Raw genomic sequence first — 23,900 nt, 5'->3', positions numbered from 1 at the left:
TGGGGCTCCAGAAACCACGTGAAAGGAGATTGGGGCTCCTTGGCACAAGGGACACGTTGCCCTTCCTTCAGGCCAGCATGGAGGGAGCTATTTTTGGACAGCAGAGAGGGGCTGGTCGTGTTTGGTGAAGCTGATGGTGGAAAAGTGACTCTGGGGCCAAATGTTTAGCCCCGTTTCAGCTCCTGGAGTGGCACCACAGGGTTTTTTGTCGCATTTTGTGCTGATCTTGTAAAGATCAGCAGCTCTGCTGGGTGCCCCAGGGCTGCCCGTGGTCGCTGCTTCCCCTTGTGGTGCAGGAGGGCTCCTGCATGGAGCCAGCAGCTTCCACCTCTCCTGGCAGGACCCCGCAGGCTGCAGGCGCCGTTTTTGGTTGTCTCCTGGCCGGGAACTCCCTTCCCAGGCCCCACTCCCACCCTGTCACTCCCAGTTTCTTATCTGAGCCCGGACTTTGGACAGACAGCAGCGCTGCAGCCACCGAGGTGAGGACAAGCGCTTTATGGGGACGATGACCCACCTGGGCAAGGTCTGAGGCAGGGACCGGGAGCACCCACGGGTCCCAGCCCAGCGTCCTCACAGCCAGAAAGCTTCGCTGCCATGGATCACGTCAGCAACCTGTGCTCCCACCCCTGGGTGCTAAGACAGAGCACACAGACAGCGCCTGCCTCTAGGTTAAGGGAGCAAACAGCACAGGGTGGTGCACGAGGCCAAAGAGGGCACCAAGACTGCAGAGAAACCAAAGCACTTTCTCCCCACCGACCCAGGGGAAGGAAAAAAAAAACCCGTGGATTCAGGATTCAGGCTGTTGGAGTTTGGCACGCACAGAACACAGCACAGTAACGCACTGGAGGCTAAGGGTTTGTTTTTTTTTCTTTTTTTTTTTTCTTCTCTACAGACATACAGGAAAACTCTATGCAACTCCCATGTACACATTACACAAAGGAAACAGCTTTAATCAACCACTGGTGAAACATGGAAGCTTTTCAGATCTCTGTAGCTGGCACAGGAATGTTCTCTACCCCCCTCCCCCCCCATACAAAAGGCATTTCAGGTCAAACTTTCTAGTAGGTGATATTTCCATGCATTTCTACAGAATTAAAGAAGCTAACAGACAAAAAGCCCAGATCGAGCCGTATTAGTCAGGCTGATTGGTTCTACTAAGTTAAATCAAGAGTAATTATGGACAAATGGACCAAGTGACCAAAGACTGGGGCTGAGAACACCACTTCTCATCTCGCAATATTTTTCAAGTGGCTCCTTCTCGTCGTACTACCCAAAGCTGGAGAGCTCTGATAGAAGAATCTGCACTTGGAAAAGCCTTAGAAGCATCTGATCCGCTACAAGTGTGTGTTAGTGAAACTAAGGTCGTTCTAAATTAACCTATGTCAAAAGGAAAGCAGATTTAATAGAATTGTTCAGGCTTGGAGGAGGCCTCAAGACACTTCATAACAAGGAAATCGAACCGGTAGAACAAGTGAACCTTTAAATATCGCTGCACAGTGAGTTCACAAGAGAGTGATTCGGACTCTTTCTCCAGAAAAGTGTGTCTATTTTATCTCTATTTTAACTTCATAATTAACCTTAATTAGTATGGCCCTGCAACCGCAAGCACTCGAGAGTTTAACCCTGTTCTGGTGCTAGCAGGTTGCTTCAGCCTACCCTTAACTACAGGTTTGCAGCTTTTCAGTTTCGCGTTACACAGTTACAGGGGAAAGTTTTGAGTTTGGCAATTTGGCCAGTAGCCTCGAAAAGACTACCTGAATTTACCTTAATTACAATGTAGAAAAGAGCAGGAACCAGGCTGTTCTCATACCTCCCACCCCTTTCATCCCACGACACACTGCTGCGTTGGACCAAAACTTTTGGAGACCTTTAGTGTTAATCCATTGGGGACAGTATTGGGCTGGACAACCAATGCAAATATTAATACACCAAGATAAATCCTTAATTTGATTTATTTATGGTCATTTGTACATACAAGCTACATCTTCATAATCTACTTTATTCTAAGACAGCTTCCCTACAGTTAGTGAAACCCTTGCCTAGAATGGATGTTTTACATAACTGATATATTAAAACATGGAATGCTTGTAGAGTTGTGGCACTGTATGACATCTACACGGGACTTCCTTCAAAAGCTACGACTAGGGAGCCTCCTAGCTTCTCAGCAATACAAGCTCGGTTGAGGTCCTCTGGCCCATTTGCTTGGCATTCATGCTTTATGCCTAAAAAAAGAGGCAACACACTCAATAATGCAGCATTTCAACACGCTAGTAGTCAACCAAAGAAACACATTTAGTAGAAATATTAGAACAGGCAAGCTGCTCGCTCAAGCCCTGCCTTAGAGAGAGAACAAAGGAATTTGGATGTTTCCCTCCCCGATATGTGACAGGGGACATCTGGGTATGCATCCCCACAGAAATACCAGGGAGAAGCTTTTCTCTAGCTCAGTGCTCAGACTTTCAGTCTTCTCTAAGCACCCGTGAGCGAACTGCCTCGTTTTGAGTGCTACCCAGGAGGTGGCAGCTGAGGGAGCTACAAGCAAGCGCTGAGATGGCTGACAGAATCCATGTGGGAACCCTGCAAGGCCTCTGCCTGTACACAGAGTTAACGGTGGTTTCTTTTTCGGAGGGCAGGGAGCCCAACACTGCCTTATGTGGAGGAAAGCAGAAAAGGCACGTTGTTCCTTTTCTGTTTCAGCCTGGCCACGTGCAGCACGCCACATTATTCCTGAGCAGTTCCAACCCACTCGTGAGCTGTCCTGTGACGGACTGGCACTGCTGTGTGCTGCTGCTGTCAGCCCTACGCGCTGCGAGACTTTGGCCCGGGCACACAGAGCTGCAGGAGTAGCGCTGCCTGGCCAGGGGCCACCGTTTCTCTAGAATGAAATTCTTAGCGCTGCAGCAAGGTGTTTACTCCTTCGTTAGCGGTGCCTGACGGGCTGAATGAAACTCTGCTTCCCCACTCAGAGCTGCGATGCCTTTGGAATGAGTAACCACAGCTGCGTGGCTAAATCGAGTGACTTGTTAATTACTAGAGCAGCACGGTAAGGCCACGAGGCTCTGTACTTCAACAGGCGCAGGCCTGGAAGTCCTCTGCCACACTCGAAATCCCGTTCGGTGTTAAGGATCTAAGGGTTTGCAGGCTGCGTGGTGCAAACCAGTTGCTCCGTGCAGCAGCATCGCACACTGTGAAGCCTGCTCCTGTCCTCTAGCCCCTCTAACACAGTCGAATATTTTAAGTTTTAACCTGAGCTTACTTAGCTCTGTCACAGGGCATTTTACCCGTGAAGTTCTCGCCTGACTAGCACCTCAAAAAAAGCCAATTAGTCAATGGTTAAGCCTTGCTGTGTAAGTGTCTCGGAGGGCATGGCACAGCGAGGAGCGTTGGCTGCACTACCTACCTTGAAACTTCTTTTTGATTGCATCCTTGGAGCTCGCGTAGATCATCTTACTTTTGAGAGGTGCTTGTTCTGGCGCCCTGGTGGAAAACACCAAAAATAGCAAAATTAGTGGCATTTATTACCCAGCAAGGACAGAAAACCTGCCGATTATGAACAGGTGAAACCTCTCGTGGCTCACAACACAAGCATCAGGCTGTTCTGAGCACTTCAAGCCTGCCATCTTGCAGGCCCCAGCAAAACAAATGCTCCCAGACCTCGCCCAGTCTTGGACCTCACGCTAGGAATGAGCGAGCTGGCAAGCCTGCTTACCACAAGAAGAACATCAGCTCTTCTTTTTTGGATTCCTTGGTCTCGAAGCTTGCATCATACAAGGCATAACGGCAATCCTTCTCAGGAAGCATCTGCACAAAATGCTTGAAAGGGTCGGTAACTGTCACGCCGACATCTCCCACTAGAATCTCTTTGCCTTCTTCCACGATAATGCACTTTTTGTCTGGACTGAGGCAGAAGATGACGGCCTTCTTCCTCTTCTTGATTTCCTCAGGCGTAGAGCACTTCCGCACTTTCATGTCATAGAAGATACGGCATACCTCGTCGGCGACTTGTACTCCAGATGCCTGCAAGGAGGAGAACAAAGACCTTTAGAGCCACCGCTGAGTGTTTTCACGGCTACATTACCGTACTGCCTTAAATCTGGGGCTAGAAGACGAGCAGTGCTCGCAACAGTCACCCACAGCTCCAGAGCCCAGTGAGGGAAGGCTGCAGGCCCTCCTTCTGCAGCCCAAGGAAAAAATCTGGAGCCTCGATGCTGCCCACAGCCAGCTGCCAAACCAAAACTATTCCCAACAAGGCCCGATCCTACTAATATTAGCACATTGTTTCAGAGCAGCTTGACACGCACATCCACCCCTTGTCCTCTGAGGTTCAGCTGTGGCAGACGCTTTGGCGTCGCAGCAACTTGATTTTGTTAGCCTCTGCAGGCGGGCTGGGCTACCAGGATCACTTCCACTCAGTTTCCTGGCCATTTTTAGCATACTTGCTATCAGACCCAGTTAAAACACGGTCAAACTCCATGCTCCTCACCTGGACTTGGTTTAGAGGTCAACAGAAGTTGCTCTTGATTCAGCATTTTTAAGGGAGAGCTTGCAAGTCTCGCCATTAATTAGTCTACTTCTTCCAGCAGTAAAAAGGCAGCCTGCTTTAATCCCCTCCCCCCCTTCCTGATGAGCAATCCCAGTTCGTTAGTGGCATCCTCCCGTGCTAATCGTGGCAGGAAGTGCAGGGCCTGCAGCACCAACCCGGAGCTGAAGGCAGCAGCAGTGACTGAGGCCTAGCAGGAACGCCAAGAGGCAGAACTGCATTTTCAGGCTGCTGCCTTTTCCCAAATGCAAAGGGAGAGAAGAGACGGCAGGACAGAAGCGTTTATATCTGGGTTTTATACTGGGAATCACTAAATTTTGAGAGTTTGAAGTCAGCTGTGCAGCAGGGAACACTGCAGCACGGGAACCATGCTGGTCGCTGCTGGAGGAGCACGGCCAGAGCAGTGCGAAGCCCAACACCCAGCTGCCTGTCCCCACCACACCACGCAGTGCAAACAGCTCCTTTCTACTGCTGCCTCGTCTCCTGTTGCTTCTGGGGCTCCCAAAGTCAAGTAGCTTTATGCTCAGATATGGCAACTCCTATCTCAGAAGGAAAAACCACCCTGAGAACATCCCCGCTCTACCAAGGTGTGAACAAGCAGCAGTTTGGGCACAAAACCAGGGAAATCGGAGGTGAAGGTGACCTGCACAGTGCTAACCTCACTGTCTTTCAGAGAGGCCAAGGACTGGGTGCTTCACACATTTTTTTTTCCCCAAAGCCTCCTGTGCATCACTAGTCAGATGACCTCAGACATTCTTCCACCAAGATTCCTTCTGTACCTTCCAGGAGCTCGCACAGCCCTGCTAAGCCAGCAGAGGTTGTCCCAGGCACACGCAGCTGGCACCATCGATGACTGTGGATTTTACCTTGATTTTCTCTGATTTTCTCTCTCCAGAGCTGGGAGATCTGGCTGCCAGTCCTTTACACCAAGGAATCCGAGCTGGAAGCTGTCTTTAGGGGTTTCCTCGAAGAGGCCCCCACAGATCTACCTGGCACCCCCTGCATTTACTCCGGCGAGCAGCAGGCAGGCAGCAGAGGGAGGAAGTCACCGCGCCTCAGCTGCCTGGCAGGCGGCCACCCTCCTGCCCATCCCCAGCAGCACAAGAAAAGCCAGCAGATAAAGCTTATTCAAGGATAAACTCGAGCAAAAGCGCAAACATCGCCGCCAAGTGACTCATTGCCCCGCCACCTCCTCCATCCCCAGGGCCTGCACTTTGTCAGGTAACTACTGAGGGGTAAAGGTCTCCTTCCTCCTGTCCCTGAGGCTGGTGCAGGTAAGAGGAAGACTCGAAATGATACGGGGCTGCCCTAATAAAGCAAACAGCACAGCAACAGGGACTATTGCCTCATTAGCTAAGGTTGTCTCGAGTTCACTGTGGACCTCAGCCCTTTTATTTTCCCCCTTTTTCTATGAGGTTTGTCTTCTAGCTAACGGCACCTCCGCAGCTGATAACAGACTGAAGACTCGGCTTATAGATTCACAAAAACCTTAAAATTTGGTGTAGAAAATGCACAGGAAGCCTGACGTAGTGCGGGGGAGTGATGCTATCAAAGCAGTTAGCATCAGCTACCTCCACCGCTATCAGCTCCTGCTCTTTGCTCCAGAAGGACATGGTTACTCGGCGTGTGCTGGCGCTGCTGCCCGGCCGGGAGCGTGCCCCCACGCTGGGAGCGGAGTCGTTTCCTTATAAAGGAACCGAGCGCTGCTGGCAACTCGGTTCAGATTCCAAAAATGTTGGGAGCATTCGGCCTGGAAACTCAAAATTCACGGTTAGGCTGCTGCTGGGACTGAGCAGAGCTCGGAGAGACTCAGTTAAAGACTGGATGTTTTTTTTGTTTTGTACTTTCCAAAGCAGGAGGTTGTTAGGAGCTGGTGCTGCTCCTTCTCCCAGCTGCTGTGCAGCCTCTGGAGCCATCACACAGGCTGATGCTGGCGGTTCTTACATTGCCAGGAACAAGCCAGATACCTTCAGCCTGAGGAAACCTTACAGCTGTGTCCCAGTACGGCTTGAAATGAACCCACAACCCCCAGCGCAGCTCACTGCTTCCTGAAAGGAGGTAAAAGCCTGGAACAAAGGGCTTCAACACGGGGCTTGTACCACGATGGGAGTGCTGTAAACGTACTTAAAAAGGGAACAAAAACAAAACCCTGCACAGCTTTTGTTGTGATTTTAATTGCAATTGTGTTGTAACTGCGCAGGGCAGCAGGGGGAGGTCTGGGAAGGCCGGGCTCCCAACTCCATGCTCTCAGCTGGCGTTTTAACCCTGCCCCTGCTGGCCCGTCCTGCAGAACAGCTGGCGGGGAGCCTCCACCCGCCAGCAGCGAGCAAATAAAGCGGCTGTTTGTTAGCCTGGATTCCCCCCCTGGCCCAGTACCACGCTGCTCGAGGCCTCAATGCAGCACATTCTTTGTGTGTGTGTGTGTGTGTGTGTGTGTGTGTGAGCAGTGGCTGGAATACTGCTGAGCTCAGAGAGAGGGCTTGGTCCTGCTCTTTTTTCTTGTAGAAGCCCTTGCCTGACTGTGGGCTGCACACAGCGTTGCAGGGGACGCAGCGACCCCTCGACACGGGCAAAAATCCCTTAAAACTGTGCTCAGGGGGCAGCGGGGGAGAACAGCAGGGCCGAACAGCCAGGCTGCTCCTGCCCAGGGCCGCCCAACCTCGCTGAAAGGAGGCACGGCACCGAACCATCAGCCTGGAGAGATGACGACACCGCAGCACAGCCAGGGCGACCCGCGAGGCAGAACGCGCGAGTTCCTCTGCCGGGCTGGCCACAAACGAGCTCCCCCCTCATATTTCCAGGCAGTTACCCCGAGGGCAACGTGCCCTGCCGCCCACGCCGCCCCACAGCCCTCCCAGCAGTGCCCCCATTGTGTTTCCCCAGCACACGAGGCGCTGGGTGCTCTAACTGCATGGTCAGCGTGCGCTGCGCTAACACAGCGTCCCTTCTTCCCCTCACAAAGCCCTCGCCAGGGCAGCTTCGAGAGGGAGACGCATCAGAGCCTCCACAGACCGGGTTCGTAACTCTGCCGATGAAAATCGCTCCAGGTTTTGTTAAAAAGCCCTGTGGCCTCCAGTATTTTCCCTGAATAGTTAAAATATTTCACCCAAAACAAGTCCCTGCTCCTTCCTCACCCCTAAGGCAGACAGGACAGTGACTGCCCGGTTTGTCTCACGACAAGCTGGGAAGATTCAACTTGTTTTTAGGCGCTGCACTGATACCCACGAGCCCCCGGCAGCAATGCCCGCGCACGGTTATCTACAGAAGCATTTCGGGAACCAGCCCCGGGCTTGGTTTGTTTGGGCACCACGTGCACGCCCTGCACACAGTGGCACGGACTGCCCACAGCCTCTGAAGCGGAAAGTTGTGCTTCGCAGAGGAGCACCATCAGTTTTTCCACTGCCACCGGGAGCGCCGAGGTGTGCCCGCCTCAGCTGCGGAGATGTGAGAGCAGCACACGCTTCCCCGCCTGCCGCTCACCCCGCTGCCAGCCGTCTGCTTCCCAATTCCCTGAGCAAACCCCTCCCTGGGCCCGGCGCAGCGCCCCACCCCTCCTATCTCCCTTACAGCCCCCTCCCTGCCGCCAGAACCGCCCGGGGGAGCAGGCGGCGCTTCCACCTGACTCAGTCCCATGTCACGATGAACGCTGCTTTCAATTAAAGCTGCTGGCACCTGGCCGCTCGGGGACAGCAGCCTTCCTGAAGCCGCCCCCTGCGCTGCCACGCAGCGCCCTGGGATGCTGCCAGCAGCGAGCCCTCGCTGTGTGAAGGCAGCCAGGGCAGCCACGAGGCCACGCGGGCCGGCTGCAGGCAGCAGGAGATGAGCTGACGCCTCTCCCGGGCCTGCTTCCGCACCAAGGTGCGAGCCACGGCCGAGAAACGGCCCGAAACCACGGGTAGTTAAACACGGCTGGGCCCTAAACACGGCTTTGCTTTTCGTCTGCTGCCACGATAACCCCCGGGACGGCAGCACTCCCACCTTGCAGGGCGGGGAGGAGGCAGCAGGAGGAGCACTGCTTTGACTTCCTCCCTCCCGGCACCGCTGTGGGAACGGCAGGCAGCGACCTCCAAATCCCAGCAGGACGATTTCCCCCCCTGCCCACGGCCCCACAGCCAGACACCCACGTTACACCAGGCAGTCTGCACACCTGGAGAAGCCCGAAGCTTCAATTCTGACCTGAAGCACAACAGGAAATGTAACTGCCTTTTTTTTTTTTTTTTTACTGCTGTTGTGTAAGAGGCCATTATTTACACACCATAAAGCAGCAAGAAGTACGGGGTTATTTGCATATCACTTGCAGGCAGACCTTGCCAGCTGGACTCGAGTTTCTTTTATTTTGCTTTCTTGGGTCTCTTTTTTTGCAGGGAGGGCACGGGGAAGGGAATCAAAACCCTATTCAGCGATTTCTTTTCCTGCCAATAGGGGGTTACCCACTGGACCAGGAGAGATGACGCGAGCAATCACAGAGAGGCAGAACAAAAAAATAAATCCCTGCTGAATTCCTGGAGGTTATTTCCTCTGGCTGAAAGCTGAGGAAAGCATCCCCTGCACTCAGCTCCCGGTGACTGCCCGGGTAGGCAGAACAAGCACTGCCGGCAGAGAGAGGCAATCCCAGCAGCACTGCTGAAAAACAGGAAGCGTGGCAGCCAGGGGGAGGGCAGAAATTTTGAGCAGCGCCCATTCCTCTCTGAAACACACGTTTGTGAGGTAATGCGGGTATAAGCCGGCACTCGGCGGGGCTCTTGCCGGAAAGCAAAGCTTCTTACAGCACATTCAGCACAGAAATCAGCCAGCGTGAGCCCAACTGTTCACAAGAATTTCCTCGTGGTCCTCCGCACTCCTATATTAACCTGAAGATCACCCTTAAAAACAGCTTCTGAAGGCCTCTCTAGGCACCCCAGACAATGGTTATCAAGATATCCTTGAGACTGTCGCCAGCAGCGAGCAGTCAGGTGAGCAGAAGGCTCCAACCAGCTTCAGATGCAAGTTCTGGCTGTCCGCAGGCTCTGAGATTGCTGAGCTCAGCCCTCGCTCCCCAGTGGAGCCTCCTGGTAGCGATATCCCGGCGCTGCGAGCAGGAACACGCCACACACCCACACCACCCATTGTCAGGAGGCTGTCAGCTCGCATACGAGGCACACGTACCTTGTAATCACAGGGATCGGGGGCTAACAACGAGGAAAAAATGATTTGCACAGCCCCCCAAAGACCGTGGAATCATTTAATCCAGTAGCAAGGAATCTGAACCTTGTGGCAAGACAGCTAAAAGTAGCAAATCCCAGGTTCTTTGGATGTAAAGTGATGCCCTGCTGCTTGGCGCTGTGGTACTCTGCCAAAAGGCCTACACGCTGCCCAAAAGCAAGATCGTTTGCTGCAACTAGAAAGCATCTAAAAATGTAACAGCCAAAAAAAAAAAAAAAAGCCAAAAAAAACCCCACACCCTGTTCCAAAAAGGAGATCACTATGAGAAATACGAGTTCTGGCCAACTTGGGAATTGCCTGCTTCTGAAGCAAGATGCAGCCTGACGCGCCGAGGAGTCATTTCAAACTAGGTTTGCGTACTGCAGAGGTGGTAGCTAGCTTGTTCAGACAAGCCTATTTTAAACAAGAGCTGCAAGTCTCGCCAGACTTTCGGCAGCTTCATCTGCAACTCCCATTAGCTCTGCTCCACGCCGCGGCCCGGGGATGCTCCGGCTGCGCTGTGTAGGAAGCAGGGAGATGGCCAGCACATCCTGTGCGCCGGGGCCGTGCGGGAGGGGAGCGCATTGGGGAGCTGCGCCCTGCGCCAGGGGCACTAAGGGCGAAGGCTGCGGGTGGGCTGCGATGCCCTTCAGAGCTGGCGGTGAACAACCTAACGGAGGGTGCTCAGAGATCTGCATGTCTGGCGCTGGGAAGGCGTTTGTGCGCGAGAATAAGGAGATAATTACGCCCTAATTCATGTGAATTCATCAATCTCAGCCGCGCGGCTTACACAGAGGGGGTGTGGGGGGCCAAATTTCGCCTTCACCCCCCCCAGTCCGCCGGGGCACAACGGCTGGGCGGCTCTGGGGGGCGTTGTTCTCCCCTTGGGGGCTGGGGCAAGGCTCGCACCCCCCTCCTCCTCCTCTTCCTCCTCCTCCTCCTCCCCCCCCAGCGGCCTTGAGCACCCCCCACCCCCCCCAGCCCCGAGGAAGATGGCTCCCGCCGCGCGGCCGGATGCGGCCGGGGGCAGCCGCAGCTTCCTGCCGGGCCGGGCCCCCCCCACCCCCCCGACCTACAAAAAGGCCCCATAACGGGGAAGGGAAGGGGGTGAGGGGGGGGTTGGGGGGGTGCGGCCGCGCCCTGCGGCACAGGCGGGGAGCGCTGGGAGGGGCCCCGCGGCTCCGTCCCCCCCCCCCCCTTCCCCCCCCGCGCCGCGCAATGGACGCGCTCAGCCCCCCGCGCGCGCACGCGGCGCGGGCCGTACCATCGCGCCTCATGGGGGGGGGGGGGGGCGCACTCTGAGGGGTGGGGGGGGGATGGAACGTACCACCGCGAAGCTAAGGGGGAGGGGAAGGTTCCATAAGGGGGGGTATAGGGGGGGGGGGGGGATTTCGCCGCCTCACAGCGCGGCGCCCCCAGGGAGCGGAGGGCGGCGGGGAGCGGGCGGGGAGGTGGGGAGGAGGCGAAGGGGGAGCCCGGCGGGGTCCTCACCATGGCGGCGGCGGCGGGCGGCGGAGCGCGGTGCGGCGGCGGCTGCTCCCCTCGGCGGCTGGGCGCGGCGCGGGCTCCGGCGGCAGGAAGGGAAGCGGCGAGGGCGCGAGCCGGGCGGAAACGCTGCGACGTCACGGCCGCCGGGGCCCGGAGGAGGAAGCGGTTGCTATGGGTGGGAGAGACCCCACCCCCCCCGCGGCAACGCCCAGATGGCTTCACTCGAGGCAGAGCGCATGCTCGCCCGCTGAGGGGTGGGAGGGGTGGGGAGCGGGCTGCCCAATGGGAGGAGGAGCTGGCGGGTGATGGATGGGCGGCCGGCCAATGGCGGCGCGCGGAGGGGGGAGAGGGGCGGGGCTACCTGCCCTAAGGTGTGTGCAGCGGGAGGGGGGGGGCGTGAGGGAATGGGGGGGGGCAAAAGGGGGAGGGGGGTGAAGGGGGGGGGGCAAAAATGGGGGGGTGAGGGGGCAAAAGGGGGACAAAAAGGGGTAAAAAGGGGATTTTAGGGGGTAAAAAAGGGATTTTAGGGGGTAAAAAAGGGATTTTAGGGGTAAAAAAGGGATTTAGGGGGGTAAAAGGGGGCTATGAGGGGCAGGGAGAGACCGTGAGGCGGCCGGGTCGAGGCCGGGCGGGGGCGGCGGGCTGAGGGCTGAGGAGGCGGTGAGGGGGAGGTGGCTTCGCTCGCTTTTTTTTTTTTTTTCTCTCTAACATTTTTTTTTTTTTCAGGGTTTTTCACTACCTACTTTGGTGCGATCTCAGCCAGCCACTCGTGATTGGCTGGCGCCGGCCGCGGCGAGCTGAGGAAACCCTGTGCATCGCGCCCGGCCCAGACAAAGCGCCCGCCGCTGCTGCTGGGGCGCCCGCCCCGAAATGCTGCAAAAAAAAAAAAAAAAAAAAAAAAAAAAAAACTAAAAAACACAATAAAAATAATAAAGATATCATCGTTTCCTTAACGTTTCTGGGCGACGTGCTGCGGGGTTTCTGTGATCAGGCTGTTAGCTGGTTGCAGAAGCGTCTAATGCAAAAAAGCAGCGGTGGTTTGGCTTCGTTTCTGGGTGCTGCCAGGAATCGATGAGCGCAGAACCCCCAGCATCACGCCTGTTTGTTGGGCCTCTCTCTCCCTCTGTGCCTGCTTCTAAGCAGAAAACAAAGCAGGACTTGTGTGGCTGTTTTCAGGGCCAGGGTGTGAGGCAGCGATATTTCTGGCTTACATCTAACACAAAGCCTCAACAACAAAGGTGTAAGCTGTACCTTACAGTTTTTATCCATGTTCCTCTGTTCTAGCTACACACACACATATATATTTTTAACCTCCCTGCTGCATACCCCCGTCGTTTCCCTTTTTAGATGCTGTTATGCCCGCTCACTTGAGATACGGGTTGCTGAAAGATCACATATTGAAAATGCCTGTGTTGAAAAAGCAGTCCTGTGCCGGCAGGCTCTATTGTTGGGTGCCTTACGCTGGCAAGGGGTCTCTTTTGCAAGTGTTTCCACCAGATTTGTGGTGAAATTAAGTGGTACTGGTGAGTCTTTTGCTAGACTGAAATGGGAGTGGGTGGGTTGTTCCTCCCTGTGCGCCTTTCTGATGTATTTAATCAAGGAATGTTTAAATTGGGAGCAAAGTCTTTGTCTTTGAAAGTAAAAAGAATTGAGTGGGAACATTTTTTTTCAAATGTATAGTTCTAAAACAAGTCAGGTAAAATGCCTCTGTAACAGAGCACCAGACCTATAAGTACATTTCTCTAGACAACCCTTTCAGGTCCTGAATTTTGACACTAGCTGTTGGCAAGGTGAGGGTGAAAGCTACAGCTCATCGGTATTGGGAGGGAAAATCGAGGCACACACTGACTGCCAGAGCCTCTGCACGGTGTCGTAGCAGACCTCCATCTCTGGTGGCAGGAGATTGGGACCTGGGGCAGCTGTGCTTTTCGGTGTTCCTTCATGTGGGTGATTTGTCTGCCGTTGTTCTGAGCTTACTCTCGATAATTCGGTTTCACTATGAGAGAGCGGGGTGCAGAAGTCAGATGTCCTGGGGAGGAGGGGAAGGGATGATGTAAGGCCATGAGAACAGGGCCGGGGCTGTTTCAATGCTGTATACTTATAAGGGAAAATGAATTGAAACCGGCCCCTTGGCTCAGGCTGTTTCAAGAGGGTTTTGTTGTGTTTTTGGAAACGTTGCAACGGGTTGAGAAGGTACCTGACAAGTTAAAGGCGCCTCAGCGAGGAAGCGCTTCTGCAAGGACTCTCACTTGTTTCCATCTCCTGTGACAGATGCGCTCCCTCTGCGAAGGGCAGGTCACAGAGAGCCACGATGCCTTTTTTAAAGGCTTTGTGCCCAAAAAGACGAAACAGTGCAGCCCGGTGGGGTGTAAACCCAGCGGGTGCAGTGCTCTGAGGAGGCTGGATGCGCACGACCTGGCTCTGCAGACAGCACAGGCACCGCTGAGCAACACAGCTCGGGTTTGTCACAGCTTGGGAACCTCTGCTCCACAGAAACCTTCTGTGAAGGGGAATGGGAGTCTGCTTTTCCAGCCTGGCAGCCGAGCAGCCCGTTCCCTGCAGCCCCACGAACGTGAGCATCGCCCGGGATGCTCGTGGCGCTGCGGCTTTCCTCACAGAGGCCTGGCAGCAGGGCCCTGTGAGGCTGCTCCATAGCTGCCTGCTCGCTGCCTGAGCCGAGGGGAAGCTCCCGCGTTTGGGGAGGGAATTTTGGGGCTTCTTTTTACTGATTCCCTCATCGCCGGGCCTGTCCTTTGATGGGACAGATAGCCGGGGCAGAGGTGAGGAAGCTGTGCCCTTCACCTGCCTGGGTGGGCCACGATCCCAGGAGCCCAGGCCTTCCCCTTCAGCCCCAGGACATAAATGCAGAGCAGAATTATTAAGGAGAAAGAAATTAACACGTCAGTTGCTACAACTGTGCTGTGGAAATGGAGTCGCTTTTTTTTTTTTTTTTTTTTTTTTTTTAATGTGCTTCTTTCCAGCACTGAATAAACTCTGTCCTTTTCTCCTGGTATTAGTGCTATGAGTAAGCTAGGTGGAAAGCTCCAGCTGGATGTCCAGACAAACCACCTCAAAATGTGACCCCACCCCTCCAAATTCCCCTCCCTCTCTCAAGGCAAGCTGCCTTTGCAATTAACCTGAAACCTCCCTCCAGAAAAATCTGTCCCCCAGCCACAAGTAAGCCTGAGAAGCTTCAGCAGCACTGCTGCTGCTCATGGCTGCTTTCTGCCTTGGCTGCAGTCTGAAACGCTGGATGAACTGCAGCCAGCAAGCTTCTGTCGGCTGAAGGGCCACTTCAAAACCCAGCATGGTCAATAGAAAAAACTGTCCGTGGATTCCTGTTTGGGGATGAGCCCCTGCATCTACAGACATTGGAGATCAATACTACCTCCACCTCGCTGTGTTTCTAGCAGTTGAGATGGTGACTACTTGCTTACTTTATATGCCTCAGCTATGTGAACTCCCCCTCCTGTCCTCCAAGCTACTGACTCATTTCCTCCTCTAAAACCTTCCTTTTTTAGCCTTTCGCTCTCAAGTATTTGGTAGCTGTTTTGAGCCGCCTGTTCCATGCCTTACTTAGGCAAACTCCTACATGACAGCCCTGCAAGCCTTGCTTTTGTACCATAGAAATCAATTTTTTTTCCCCCAATACTTTCAGTTCTGAGGGGCAGTTTTGGCTACTGACTGGCTTTGCTGCTGCAACTCAGGGAGGCAGACAATTGGCAAAGCAGCTGGTGAGCTGAGGCTGCTGCTGCTTATGCTAATTGCTGTTGTCTCCCTTTTAGCCCCACGTTTCCCCCATCTGTCTAGACCCACCTGCTGCCTTTTCATACCCTTTTGCCCCCCTCTCCCAGTTCACTGCTTTTCAAACAGGGATTGCAGAGATTCCTCTTCATTTGGACAACCCCCCCACAACCGTGGAGCCCCTGGGTGGCAGGATCAGGCCCTGACTTTGTGTGCTCTCATGCAGCAAAGAAACAAGTGGTCCCCTTGTGCACGGCGTGGCGGGGGCTCTGAGCCGTGGTCATGACTGATGGATGCTGCTGTAACCTAACTTGCTCTGTGTGCCTGAAATTCAGTAGTCCATATTTCTCGGGGTTTATGGAATATTGGCTCTGTGCTCTTGGCGTCGCAAGGCTCAGCAAAGATAATTTTAGACAGGAACAGAAAGTCTCTGTAAACCTTGCAGTCATTGCTATTTCACTGGCAGAAACAAAGCAATGAGAAACCCATTGCTGTGCACTGCTGAAACGTTCAGCTTAGGAGATATGCTGGCATCAAAATTTACAGGGAAATTTCAGGGAAGGAGGTGAGCCTAAAGATGCTCCATCCCTTTTCTGAAGATACGGTGCAGCACAGCAGGCAGCGCACAGGAGCCAAGAGCCTGAAGTCTGGCCCAAAGCCCTGCCCTGGCCTCTGGGGTGAGGTTGGGCCAGCTGTTGTACCTCTTTGCCTTAGTTTCTCATTTGTGAAGTGTTAACCTTGTTACTGTACTGCGATTTGAGATTTTTTAGTGGATATTGAAGCTGGATGCTGCTTATAAATACATGCTATTTTAGCAGTAATGAAAAGGCTGTCCCAAAGATTCACTAAAGATTGAATGTCAGAAATTTATTATTTTAATTTGCTCTCAGCTTCCACAGTTGCTGCAGGTTGCAGTCCTCTTAATTCCCATATGGTAAAAACTCTGCAGCCTGTGAACAACGGGAGCAGAATCTGACCTTGCTTACTGCTATAAATCCCAGCTAGTTTTACCAACCTCATCAGAACCATTCTGGATCAAGTGTAATGGGGGAGGTATCCAGGTGCTTCATTACCACCTGGTGGCATTTTCATCACTAGAAAGATGAAGGAGGGAATAAAACAAAAAGGCAGCTCAGGAATGGAACAGCCCCGTGTTAATTTAAAAATGCAAGAATGTTGTCAGGCTACTCTCACAGAATGAATCATAGAATGGCTTGGGTTGGGAGGGACCTTAAAGATCATCAAACTCCACCCCCCCGACATTGACAGGGATGCCACCCGCTAGATCAGGTTGGCAAAAGCCCCATCCAACCTGGTCTTGAACACCTCCAGGGATGGGGCATCCACAGCTGCTCTTGGCAACCTGTTCCAGTGCCTCACCACCCTCTGAATGAAGAATTTCTTCCTAATTTCTAATTAAAATCTATCCTCTTTTAGTTTAAGACCATCCCCCCTTGTCCTATCATTATCTAACCAGGTAGAGTCCTTACGACCCCCTTAAGTATTGAAAGGCCGCAATGAGGTCTCCCCAGAGCCTTCTCTTCTCCAGGCTAAACATCCCCAGCTCTCTCCGCCTCTCTTCATAGGAGAGCTGTTCCAGCCCTCTGATCATCTTTGTGGCCTTCCTCTGAACTCGCTCTGACAGACCCAAATCCTTCTTGTTCTAGGGGCCCCAAACCTGGAAACAGCACTCCAGGTGGGGCCTCATGAGGGCAGAGCAGTGGAGGACAATCACCTCCCTCAGCCTGCTGGTCACACCTCTGGTGATGCAGCCCAGCACACAGTAGGCCTTCTGGGCTGCAATCACACACTGCTGACTCATGTTGAGCTTTTTGTCCACCCAAACCCCCAAGTCTCTCTCTGCAGGGCTGCTCTCGGTGATTTCTTCTCCCAGTCTGTACTCCTGTCTGGGATTGCCCCAAACTCAGGTGCAGCACTCTGCACTTGGACTTGTTAAACCTCATTCGGTTCACATGGGCCCACTTCTCCAGCCTGTCCAGGTCCCTTTGGATGGTATCTTTTCCTTCTGTTGTATCAGTGGCACCACTCAGCTTGGTGTCATCTCCTAACTGGCTTGTTTATTTTATTTTATTTTATTTTATTTTATTTTATTTTATTTTATTTTATTTTATTTTATTTTATTTTATTTTATTTTATTTTATTTTATTTTATTTTATTTTATTTTATTTTATTTTATTTTATTTTTCTGTTGTTGCCGCTCAACTGCCTGCGCTAAGTCCTCCATATGATGAGAATGAAATGCGTCCTGGAATCAGCTTAAGGACTAACCACTGCTCATCTCTCAATTAAACCATCAAAATAGGCAACAAGCAACACTTAAAATGATGCATTGGTTTTCCTGCATGCGCTTGAATTGTCTTAAACCCTCCTCGGCCTGAGAAGGGAAGGGTGTGTTGAGCACACTGAGGCCTTGGACTGCTCCGAAACTGTGGGTAAAGGTTTAAGCAGTCAGGCTGTATTATCTGAATGCTTTGCCTTGCCAGCGTGGTTGTGCTCCTGAGCTTTTGCTGTGACATCGCGCTGTGTCTGCAACCTCTTTTATAGAGGGGCAGGGCCGAGCTGTGGGAGGCTGCGTGACACCCAGCCCCAGGCAGGAAATCTGTGGTAGGGCTGATGCACTCTTTGCTGCCATTTATGGGGTAACACCCTAACTAACCTTTAGGCCATTTCTTCTCTGAGCCTGTAAGATGATCATGTTTGTCGAAGGCAGCATGGCTGTAAGAATTTCTTAGAGAATAAGCATTTGTGGCTTATGTGGGCTTTGTTCCAGGTGTGGAGGTGGTTGCTGCTGACATCTATCTGCAATGCCATTAATAAACTTTTTTTTTTTCTTCTTTTTTCTTCCTCAAGATGAAATTAACCCCTGCTACTCTTACAGTGTGACCCAGGCAGAAGGTTTTTGCAGCAGGTTGTTTTTCACAATAGGGTTTGCACTTGGCTGCCTCAGAATAAGGACGAAACCTTGTGGCGGCTTGTTGCTTCTGCAGGATGGCTGTTTCTTCTGACTTGGAAACTCCAGGCCTGGTTGTGTTTGTTGGGGTTGAGGCCACTTGTTGAACCTGTCTGGGAATGGGGTTCTTGTTGCTGGGGTGGTTAAAATTAGCAGCTAATTTCAAGGAGGGTTTCTGAGGGTAAGATCGGGCAGCATGTGAATTAGCCCTACCACATGCATCACCAATCGTGCAAGGTGCTGTACAGGCATTGACTGGAAAGTCCCCACCCTGATCTGCTTACTATCTAGCCATAAGATAAGAAATGTATGGGGTAATGAAAAAGGAAGCAATGAGACCGTATTAGTCAGCATGACGGTGTTCATCAACAGCAGCCTGATAGCTGGGAAGGCCTATGAGGAGGTTTGCTAGAGGGTAATGAAAGCCCCCAAACTCCCTTCAAAACTGTCCAAAACCAGTGTTCGAGCACTGAATATGATTTCTGAGGATGTGTTGTTGTATGAGGAGGGCACGGGGTGCTGCTCTGAGAAGTCAGGAGGGTTACAGGAGGCAGCTGTGGAGAGGTAAGCACACAACCAGCATGGGCAGCAGGACAAATCTGCCTGCAGGTTGTGCTAGCAAAAAGGGTGTTACTTTCCTCATGAACCTGCCTCAGGCGCATACAGACGACATTCCTACCACTTCTGCCACATGGGCTGTGTGAAGTGATGAGTGGGCGGCTGTCACAGGGACGGATGCTAGGAGAGATGAGGGTCTGGCTGTGTTTTCTCAAGTGTACAGGCAGACGGTGGACACAGCAGTCTGGGGGTGGGAAGCTCTGACTGTATCCCTGACCTCTGTCTGTGTTGTGGGCACCGTCGGCCAGCAGGATGTGGTCTGTATGTGTAGATCGAGAATGGGGTCAAGAGGGGCTCGGTAGCTACTGCTCTGCTAGCCAGCTGGGCCATGGCGAGCTATACATTCCTGTTGTGGTTGCTCTTGTACAAAGAAGTGGCTATGGGGAAGCTTACACAGACAAACAGGGCCCTGCCAGTGTCTTTCGGAGCCACAGCACTGCCAGAGCGGCCTGGTCTCAGACGGCCAGTGACGACAGCCATACGTGGGTGCTGGCACAGGGCATGGCCGTGGCTGCATTGCCAAGGGAGGCCAGGAAGCACAGGCAGCCAGCTGATGGTGTGTGGGCTGAATCTGGCCTGCCAGAACAACTTCTCCCTCATGCAGGGCCCTTCCTCAGGGCCCTGCTGCTTCCCCAGGCTCATAAGCACTGAATGTAACCAAAACACAGTTCTTGGATCGGGCTCTCCCTGTCACCGAGGGCTTTCTCCTGACAGACCGCACTTCACCCTCCCTGGCTGCACCTCCAGCCGGGCTCTCGGTTGACTTTCCTCTCCCAGTTTAGCCTTCTGGTCCCAGACTCAGAGTCCAGACAGCCTGGTCGGGGTGGAGATGTTCCAGCTGCCCTCAGGTGGCTGCTGGGGAGGACAGGGCCCATCAAAATGCTGCTGGAGCAGGAGAGCAGAGGGCACAGGGCCTGGCTGGCCACTCCCGTGAAGCCAGGGCACCATCTTGTGGCACGAAAGTAATTTGTCCTCACAGCTGTAGGAGAACGGTCCTGACTTTCTCAGCCAGACACAGCCTGGTGGTAGTTGCCAGCATTCTCTTTTTTTGTTCTAGTCCAGCTTCTTTCCTGTGGTTTTTACTCCTTTCTGTGGTTTTCCCCACCTGCTTGTTTCTCCCCAGCTGCTGGGACCACCTCTTACTAAGAGGCTTAAGCTAACAAATTTGACCAGCTCCTGGTTGACCCTGATACGTTTTCTCAGACTGAGAAGGAGCTGCAGAGGGAGTTATCTAAGGACAGGCTCTGCTAGGACTTGGGGTGTGACAGCTCCACGTCTATCAGAGCTGCCCGAAGTCAGATCAAAGGTCCATGTAGCCTCGTGTCCTCTTCCTGACAGCAGATCCCTAGGGAAGGATGGATGAAGACAATGAGGCAGCAGCAGGAGATCTGCTAAGCAGCCTACCAGCCTCCAGTGTGCAGAGCAGGAACATCTTGACATACGCCTCTGTTGGAACAACCTTTCTGGTTGTTCAGACAACTTTTCCCTGCACTAAAAATCACCTTGTCCCATCTTTCATTCGGCTGCTCTCTGGTGAGAGGTGCTCTGGGTGGATCTCCTTTAGGAGAGGGTAGCACAGACCTGTTTTTCAGCTGTGTTCTTGTGCCTTTCCCATGAGCAGGGAAAAGCAGTGGGGCCACTGAAAATTCACCTGTGCAAATTCACATGTTGCCACCAGAGAGCTCCCATCCTTCACACCAGTCCAAGGGTGAAGAAAATGCTGACCAACAAGGGAAAACTGCCTCCACCACATCCCTGCACTTATAGCAAGGGCTGAACTTCACGTTTTCTCTGCCTTATTATTCTGGCTATTTTTATTATTGCTGTTGTTATTATTATCGTAGTGCTTGGATGAATTTTGCCCCTTCATTGCAGGCTTCTTATGGGAGGAGGAATATTTAGGTTGGGAATATTGAGACTGGCTGATCAGCAAAAACACAGCGAGCAGGTGGAAATCTGGTGGCAGCAGTGCAGGTTTCCTCTCTGGTGGTTTTGCACAGTCTTGCTGACGGGATAGCAGGAATGGAAAGGTTTTGCCTGCAGCACACCCTTGCTGTAAGCAGCCCTACAGAAGAACACAGCACTACAGAGGAACGTGGCACTTCCTCTTGCACCTGTGACCTATGCTTCACAGAGCTGTTGGCACATACCGTAGGTTTAAGTTTGTACTAATTTGAGTTCGTAATCACTGGTGATAATACTTTTCCTGTTTAATTACTGGGTTGAAGCATTAACTCCCCAGGACAATCTAATTCTGGCTTTTTCCATATTCTCTCCTCCCTACCAGTGCCTGGCTCCTGTTCCCACTCTGGCTCTTTTAACCAGCATGTATTGCCCCCGCCCCATTTCTGCTTTGCTGAGGAGACAAGTCTTCTGCCCTTGGAGGAAAAGATGGGTAATTGGTTTAGTTTGGTGAATGGCTTACATTGTGAAACTGAAAATTGTTCCTGACTGAGCAGTCCAGATGCTACATGGAGGTTGGAAAATGACCGCGCTCTCTTCTTTGGGGGCTGCTGTGATGTCTTGCCTTCCTTCTGTGCCTGTCTGCCTTGCCCCTTACCCATGCTGAGAGCCTGAGGAAGCCCTGGAGCCTGTAAGACGTCAGTCTAGGAGCAGGTCTTCGCTTCATGGCCTCCCCATGGTGTTCTGGGGGAGACGAATCTGGATACTAGGGGTCTCAGCTGCCTGCTCCTGATTGAAGGGCCCATCCTTCCAACTGCTCTCAATTCACTCAATCTACTCCATCCTTCCTTAGACACCCCTCATCCTGTGATGTCCCATACCTGACAGAAATCCCAAAGGAATTTTGAAGCTTGGGGACTGTAGGTAAAGGTAAAAGCTCACGTTAGTTTAGAAAGTGTGGTCTTCAAGGGAATATGCATGGAGCTGGAAGGCTGCTTAGTTTAAGGATGAAAGCACTTAAGAGTTCACAGCAATCTCCAAACTTATGTGAGGGTCAGCTGCAGAAAATTAACGTGTTCTTTGTGCTCATGCTAGTTGAAGACAAGCTGTATTGGTCTGAGATCACAGAAAGGGACACTTGGGGTTACAAGGATGTTTCTGAAGGTGAGAAGAGCAAACCAGTGGACTAGGTTATTTGGGAAAGAAATGAATGTCTTTTCTTGGAGGTTCTTGGTGAGAACCTTGGAGGTTCTTGGTGAGAAGTTTGCTTCTCTTGGTGAGAAGCAAACCAGCAGAAACCATCAGAAGCAAACCAGGAGAACAGACCAGCTGGCTTGGAGCTGGAGATCTCATCAGCAGAGCCCTCTCCTTCCTGCTGAGCTCCTTGCTCTGGGTGCGGATCCTGATTCTCACGCCAGTGGCCAGTGTGCTGGGATTTTAAATGGGGTGTGAATTATTCTGGCGCCACGTGAAGTGTCCTGTTTTTGGCATGAAGGATCTTTAGCATAGATGAGAGTTGGCTCTAATGCTGCAGTAGCTATGAGCTAAACAAGTACCACTTTAAGGTGAAGTAGGTTTTCATGAAGCATTGTTGCTCTCTGGATTTTTATTTTTTTTCCACCAAAAGCATATCTGAAGAATGTGTATCTTGGGTGATCATCACAATCCCAGAATGGCTTCTTAGCCTGGGGGAATCCTGCTGCTGCAACAAAACCGCAACACAATGGCATCACAGCACTAAAACCCTGCGTAGAGATTTGCATCCTGGAAGGCTTTCTGCTCTGAAAAAGTACTTCGAAATAGCAAGGCACCTGCAGTTGTAAACCTGGCGTAGGTCTGGGGAAGTGTTTCAAAAGTTAGGGTGCACCTGGGGGCATACATGTAGCAAGATTGACATATATTAGTGCATTTGTGTGTGGATGTCCACCTGCAACAAAGAGCCAGGGCTCTTCCAGAGTGGGAGAACTTGCGTCCTCATTTATTTACATGGTCCAACACTTGCATTTTCATGAGGCTTAGATATTTCACGTGCTTGCCAGAACAAACACAGCACAGGACTCTTCTAAGCAGTTGAAATCATTACGGGGGCTCTGTGTCTACTTGTGATTTTCCACTTGTTTGAGCTGACTTCAAGATGTGAACATAAAATCTGGCACGCGCAGGCACCATGTGGATTTGTGATGGTCTTGGGAGCACTGCTTCTCCATAAAACAATGCCTTGATCACATCCAAGCACAGATGTTGTTTGTTTTTCTGTGACAGGTGCAGTATCAGTGATATTTGCTTTTTGAGCCATCCAAGTCAGGCTTTAATGGAAATTCTTTTAAGAAGTTACAGATAGTTCATTTCAGTACGCTGCTTCAGTAAAGACTGCAGCAAACTCTTTGGCAGAGAGCATGAATGATAAAATAAGAGAGTTGTCTGTGGAAGGGAAACGGACAGCAATTTTTTTTTTTTTTTAATGGCATATTGTAGTGGTTACTAAGCATTATGGTCTTGTTAGCAGTCTCAGGATGTTGTATCTATATTTTTTCTTAAATTCCCAGCTGCTGGAAGGAAGATATTGCATAAGAATCTCCATTTTCTCATTTAAAAAAAGTAAATCTCTAAACCTTGTGGTTGCTTAGAAAAACACGAGAACATGAGCTGAGTGTTCCAGATAGGATGTTGAAATCAAAACCAAACACAATGGAAAACTTAGTTCACAGCTTTAAAATCCAGACGGCAGATAAACAGCCTCAGCTTGCTTTAGGCTGCCATTTGGAAGTGTATCAATATCTCACTTTTTGGGGCCTGACTGCTGGCAGGAGGGCACATGTGATTTTGGAATCAGAGTTCAGTCTCTTTTTGGTTAGACAGCACTGATTTTTATCAAAAGTCAGTATTTCTGTGAAATAAAATCTTTATTTTTATTTTTTGAGAGCTCTTCTTTTTCAACTTTTTATCATTGCTCCAGTCTCACTTTGTCTCTTGTTTTGTTTCCCAACTCTGAGTTGGGAATTGAGTTCTGAGCTGAGAATTTCACAGAATCACAGAATGGTTGAGGTTGGGAGGAACCTCTGGAGATCATCTGGTCCAACCCCTGTGCCGAGCAGGGTCACCTAATTTCATCCTGAATCTCTTCTGGTTCATGCTTCTTACCCTTTGGGTTTTCATGTTTCTGTCTGGAGACTTGCATTTGGTTTGATGTTCACTTTGGGTTTGGTGTTTTCTTCCTTTCCTTATTTTAGCTTCTTCATCCTGTCTGTCACTTTCCAGCTTTGTTTTGAGCTGGTGCTGGAAAATTGCACCTTGAGCAGTAGTGGTGGTGCACCTGGATATTGCCTTTTATCGGCTAAGCACGTGATATTTTTGAGTGCAGTGCAGCTCAAAGTCATATTTGAGCTCATCTTCTCATGACTGGGGAAGTTAGTGACTTGTTTTTTTTTTTTTTTTTTTTTCTCCAGAGATGACTGA

The 23,900-nt window shown here is 51.7% G+C and overlaps 1 protein-coding gene across 1 annotated transcript; it reads right to left on the bottom strand.

The window, feature by feature from the left end:
- Positions 1-879: 879 nt before the first annotated feature.
- DSTN (destrin, actin depolymerizing factor) lies at positions 880-11,345 on the bottom strand. Its single transcript, XM_084284340.1, has 4 exons — positions 11,213-11,345; positions 3,710-4,017; positions 3,401-3,477; positions 880-2,222 (listed from the first exon to the last, which is right to left on the bottom strand). Exons 1-4 carry the CDS (start codon positions 11,213-11,215, stop codon positions 2,113-2,115), a joined length of 498 nt encoding a protein of 165 aa, XP_084140466.1. The 5' UTR covers positions 11,216-11,345; the 3' UTR covers positions 880-2,112.
- Positions 11,346-23,900: the final 12,555 nt, after the last annotated feature.

Source organism: Netta rufina (genome assembly GCF_964035555.1).
Source record: "Netta rufina genome assembly, chromosome: 3".
Taxonomy (NCBI): Eukaryota; Metazoa; Chordata; class Aves; order Anseriformes; family Anatidae; genus Netta; species Netta rufina.
This window is presented reverse-complemented; position numbering and strand designations above follow the sequence as displayed.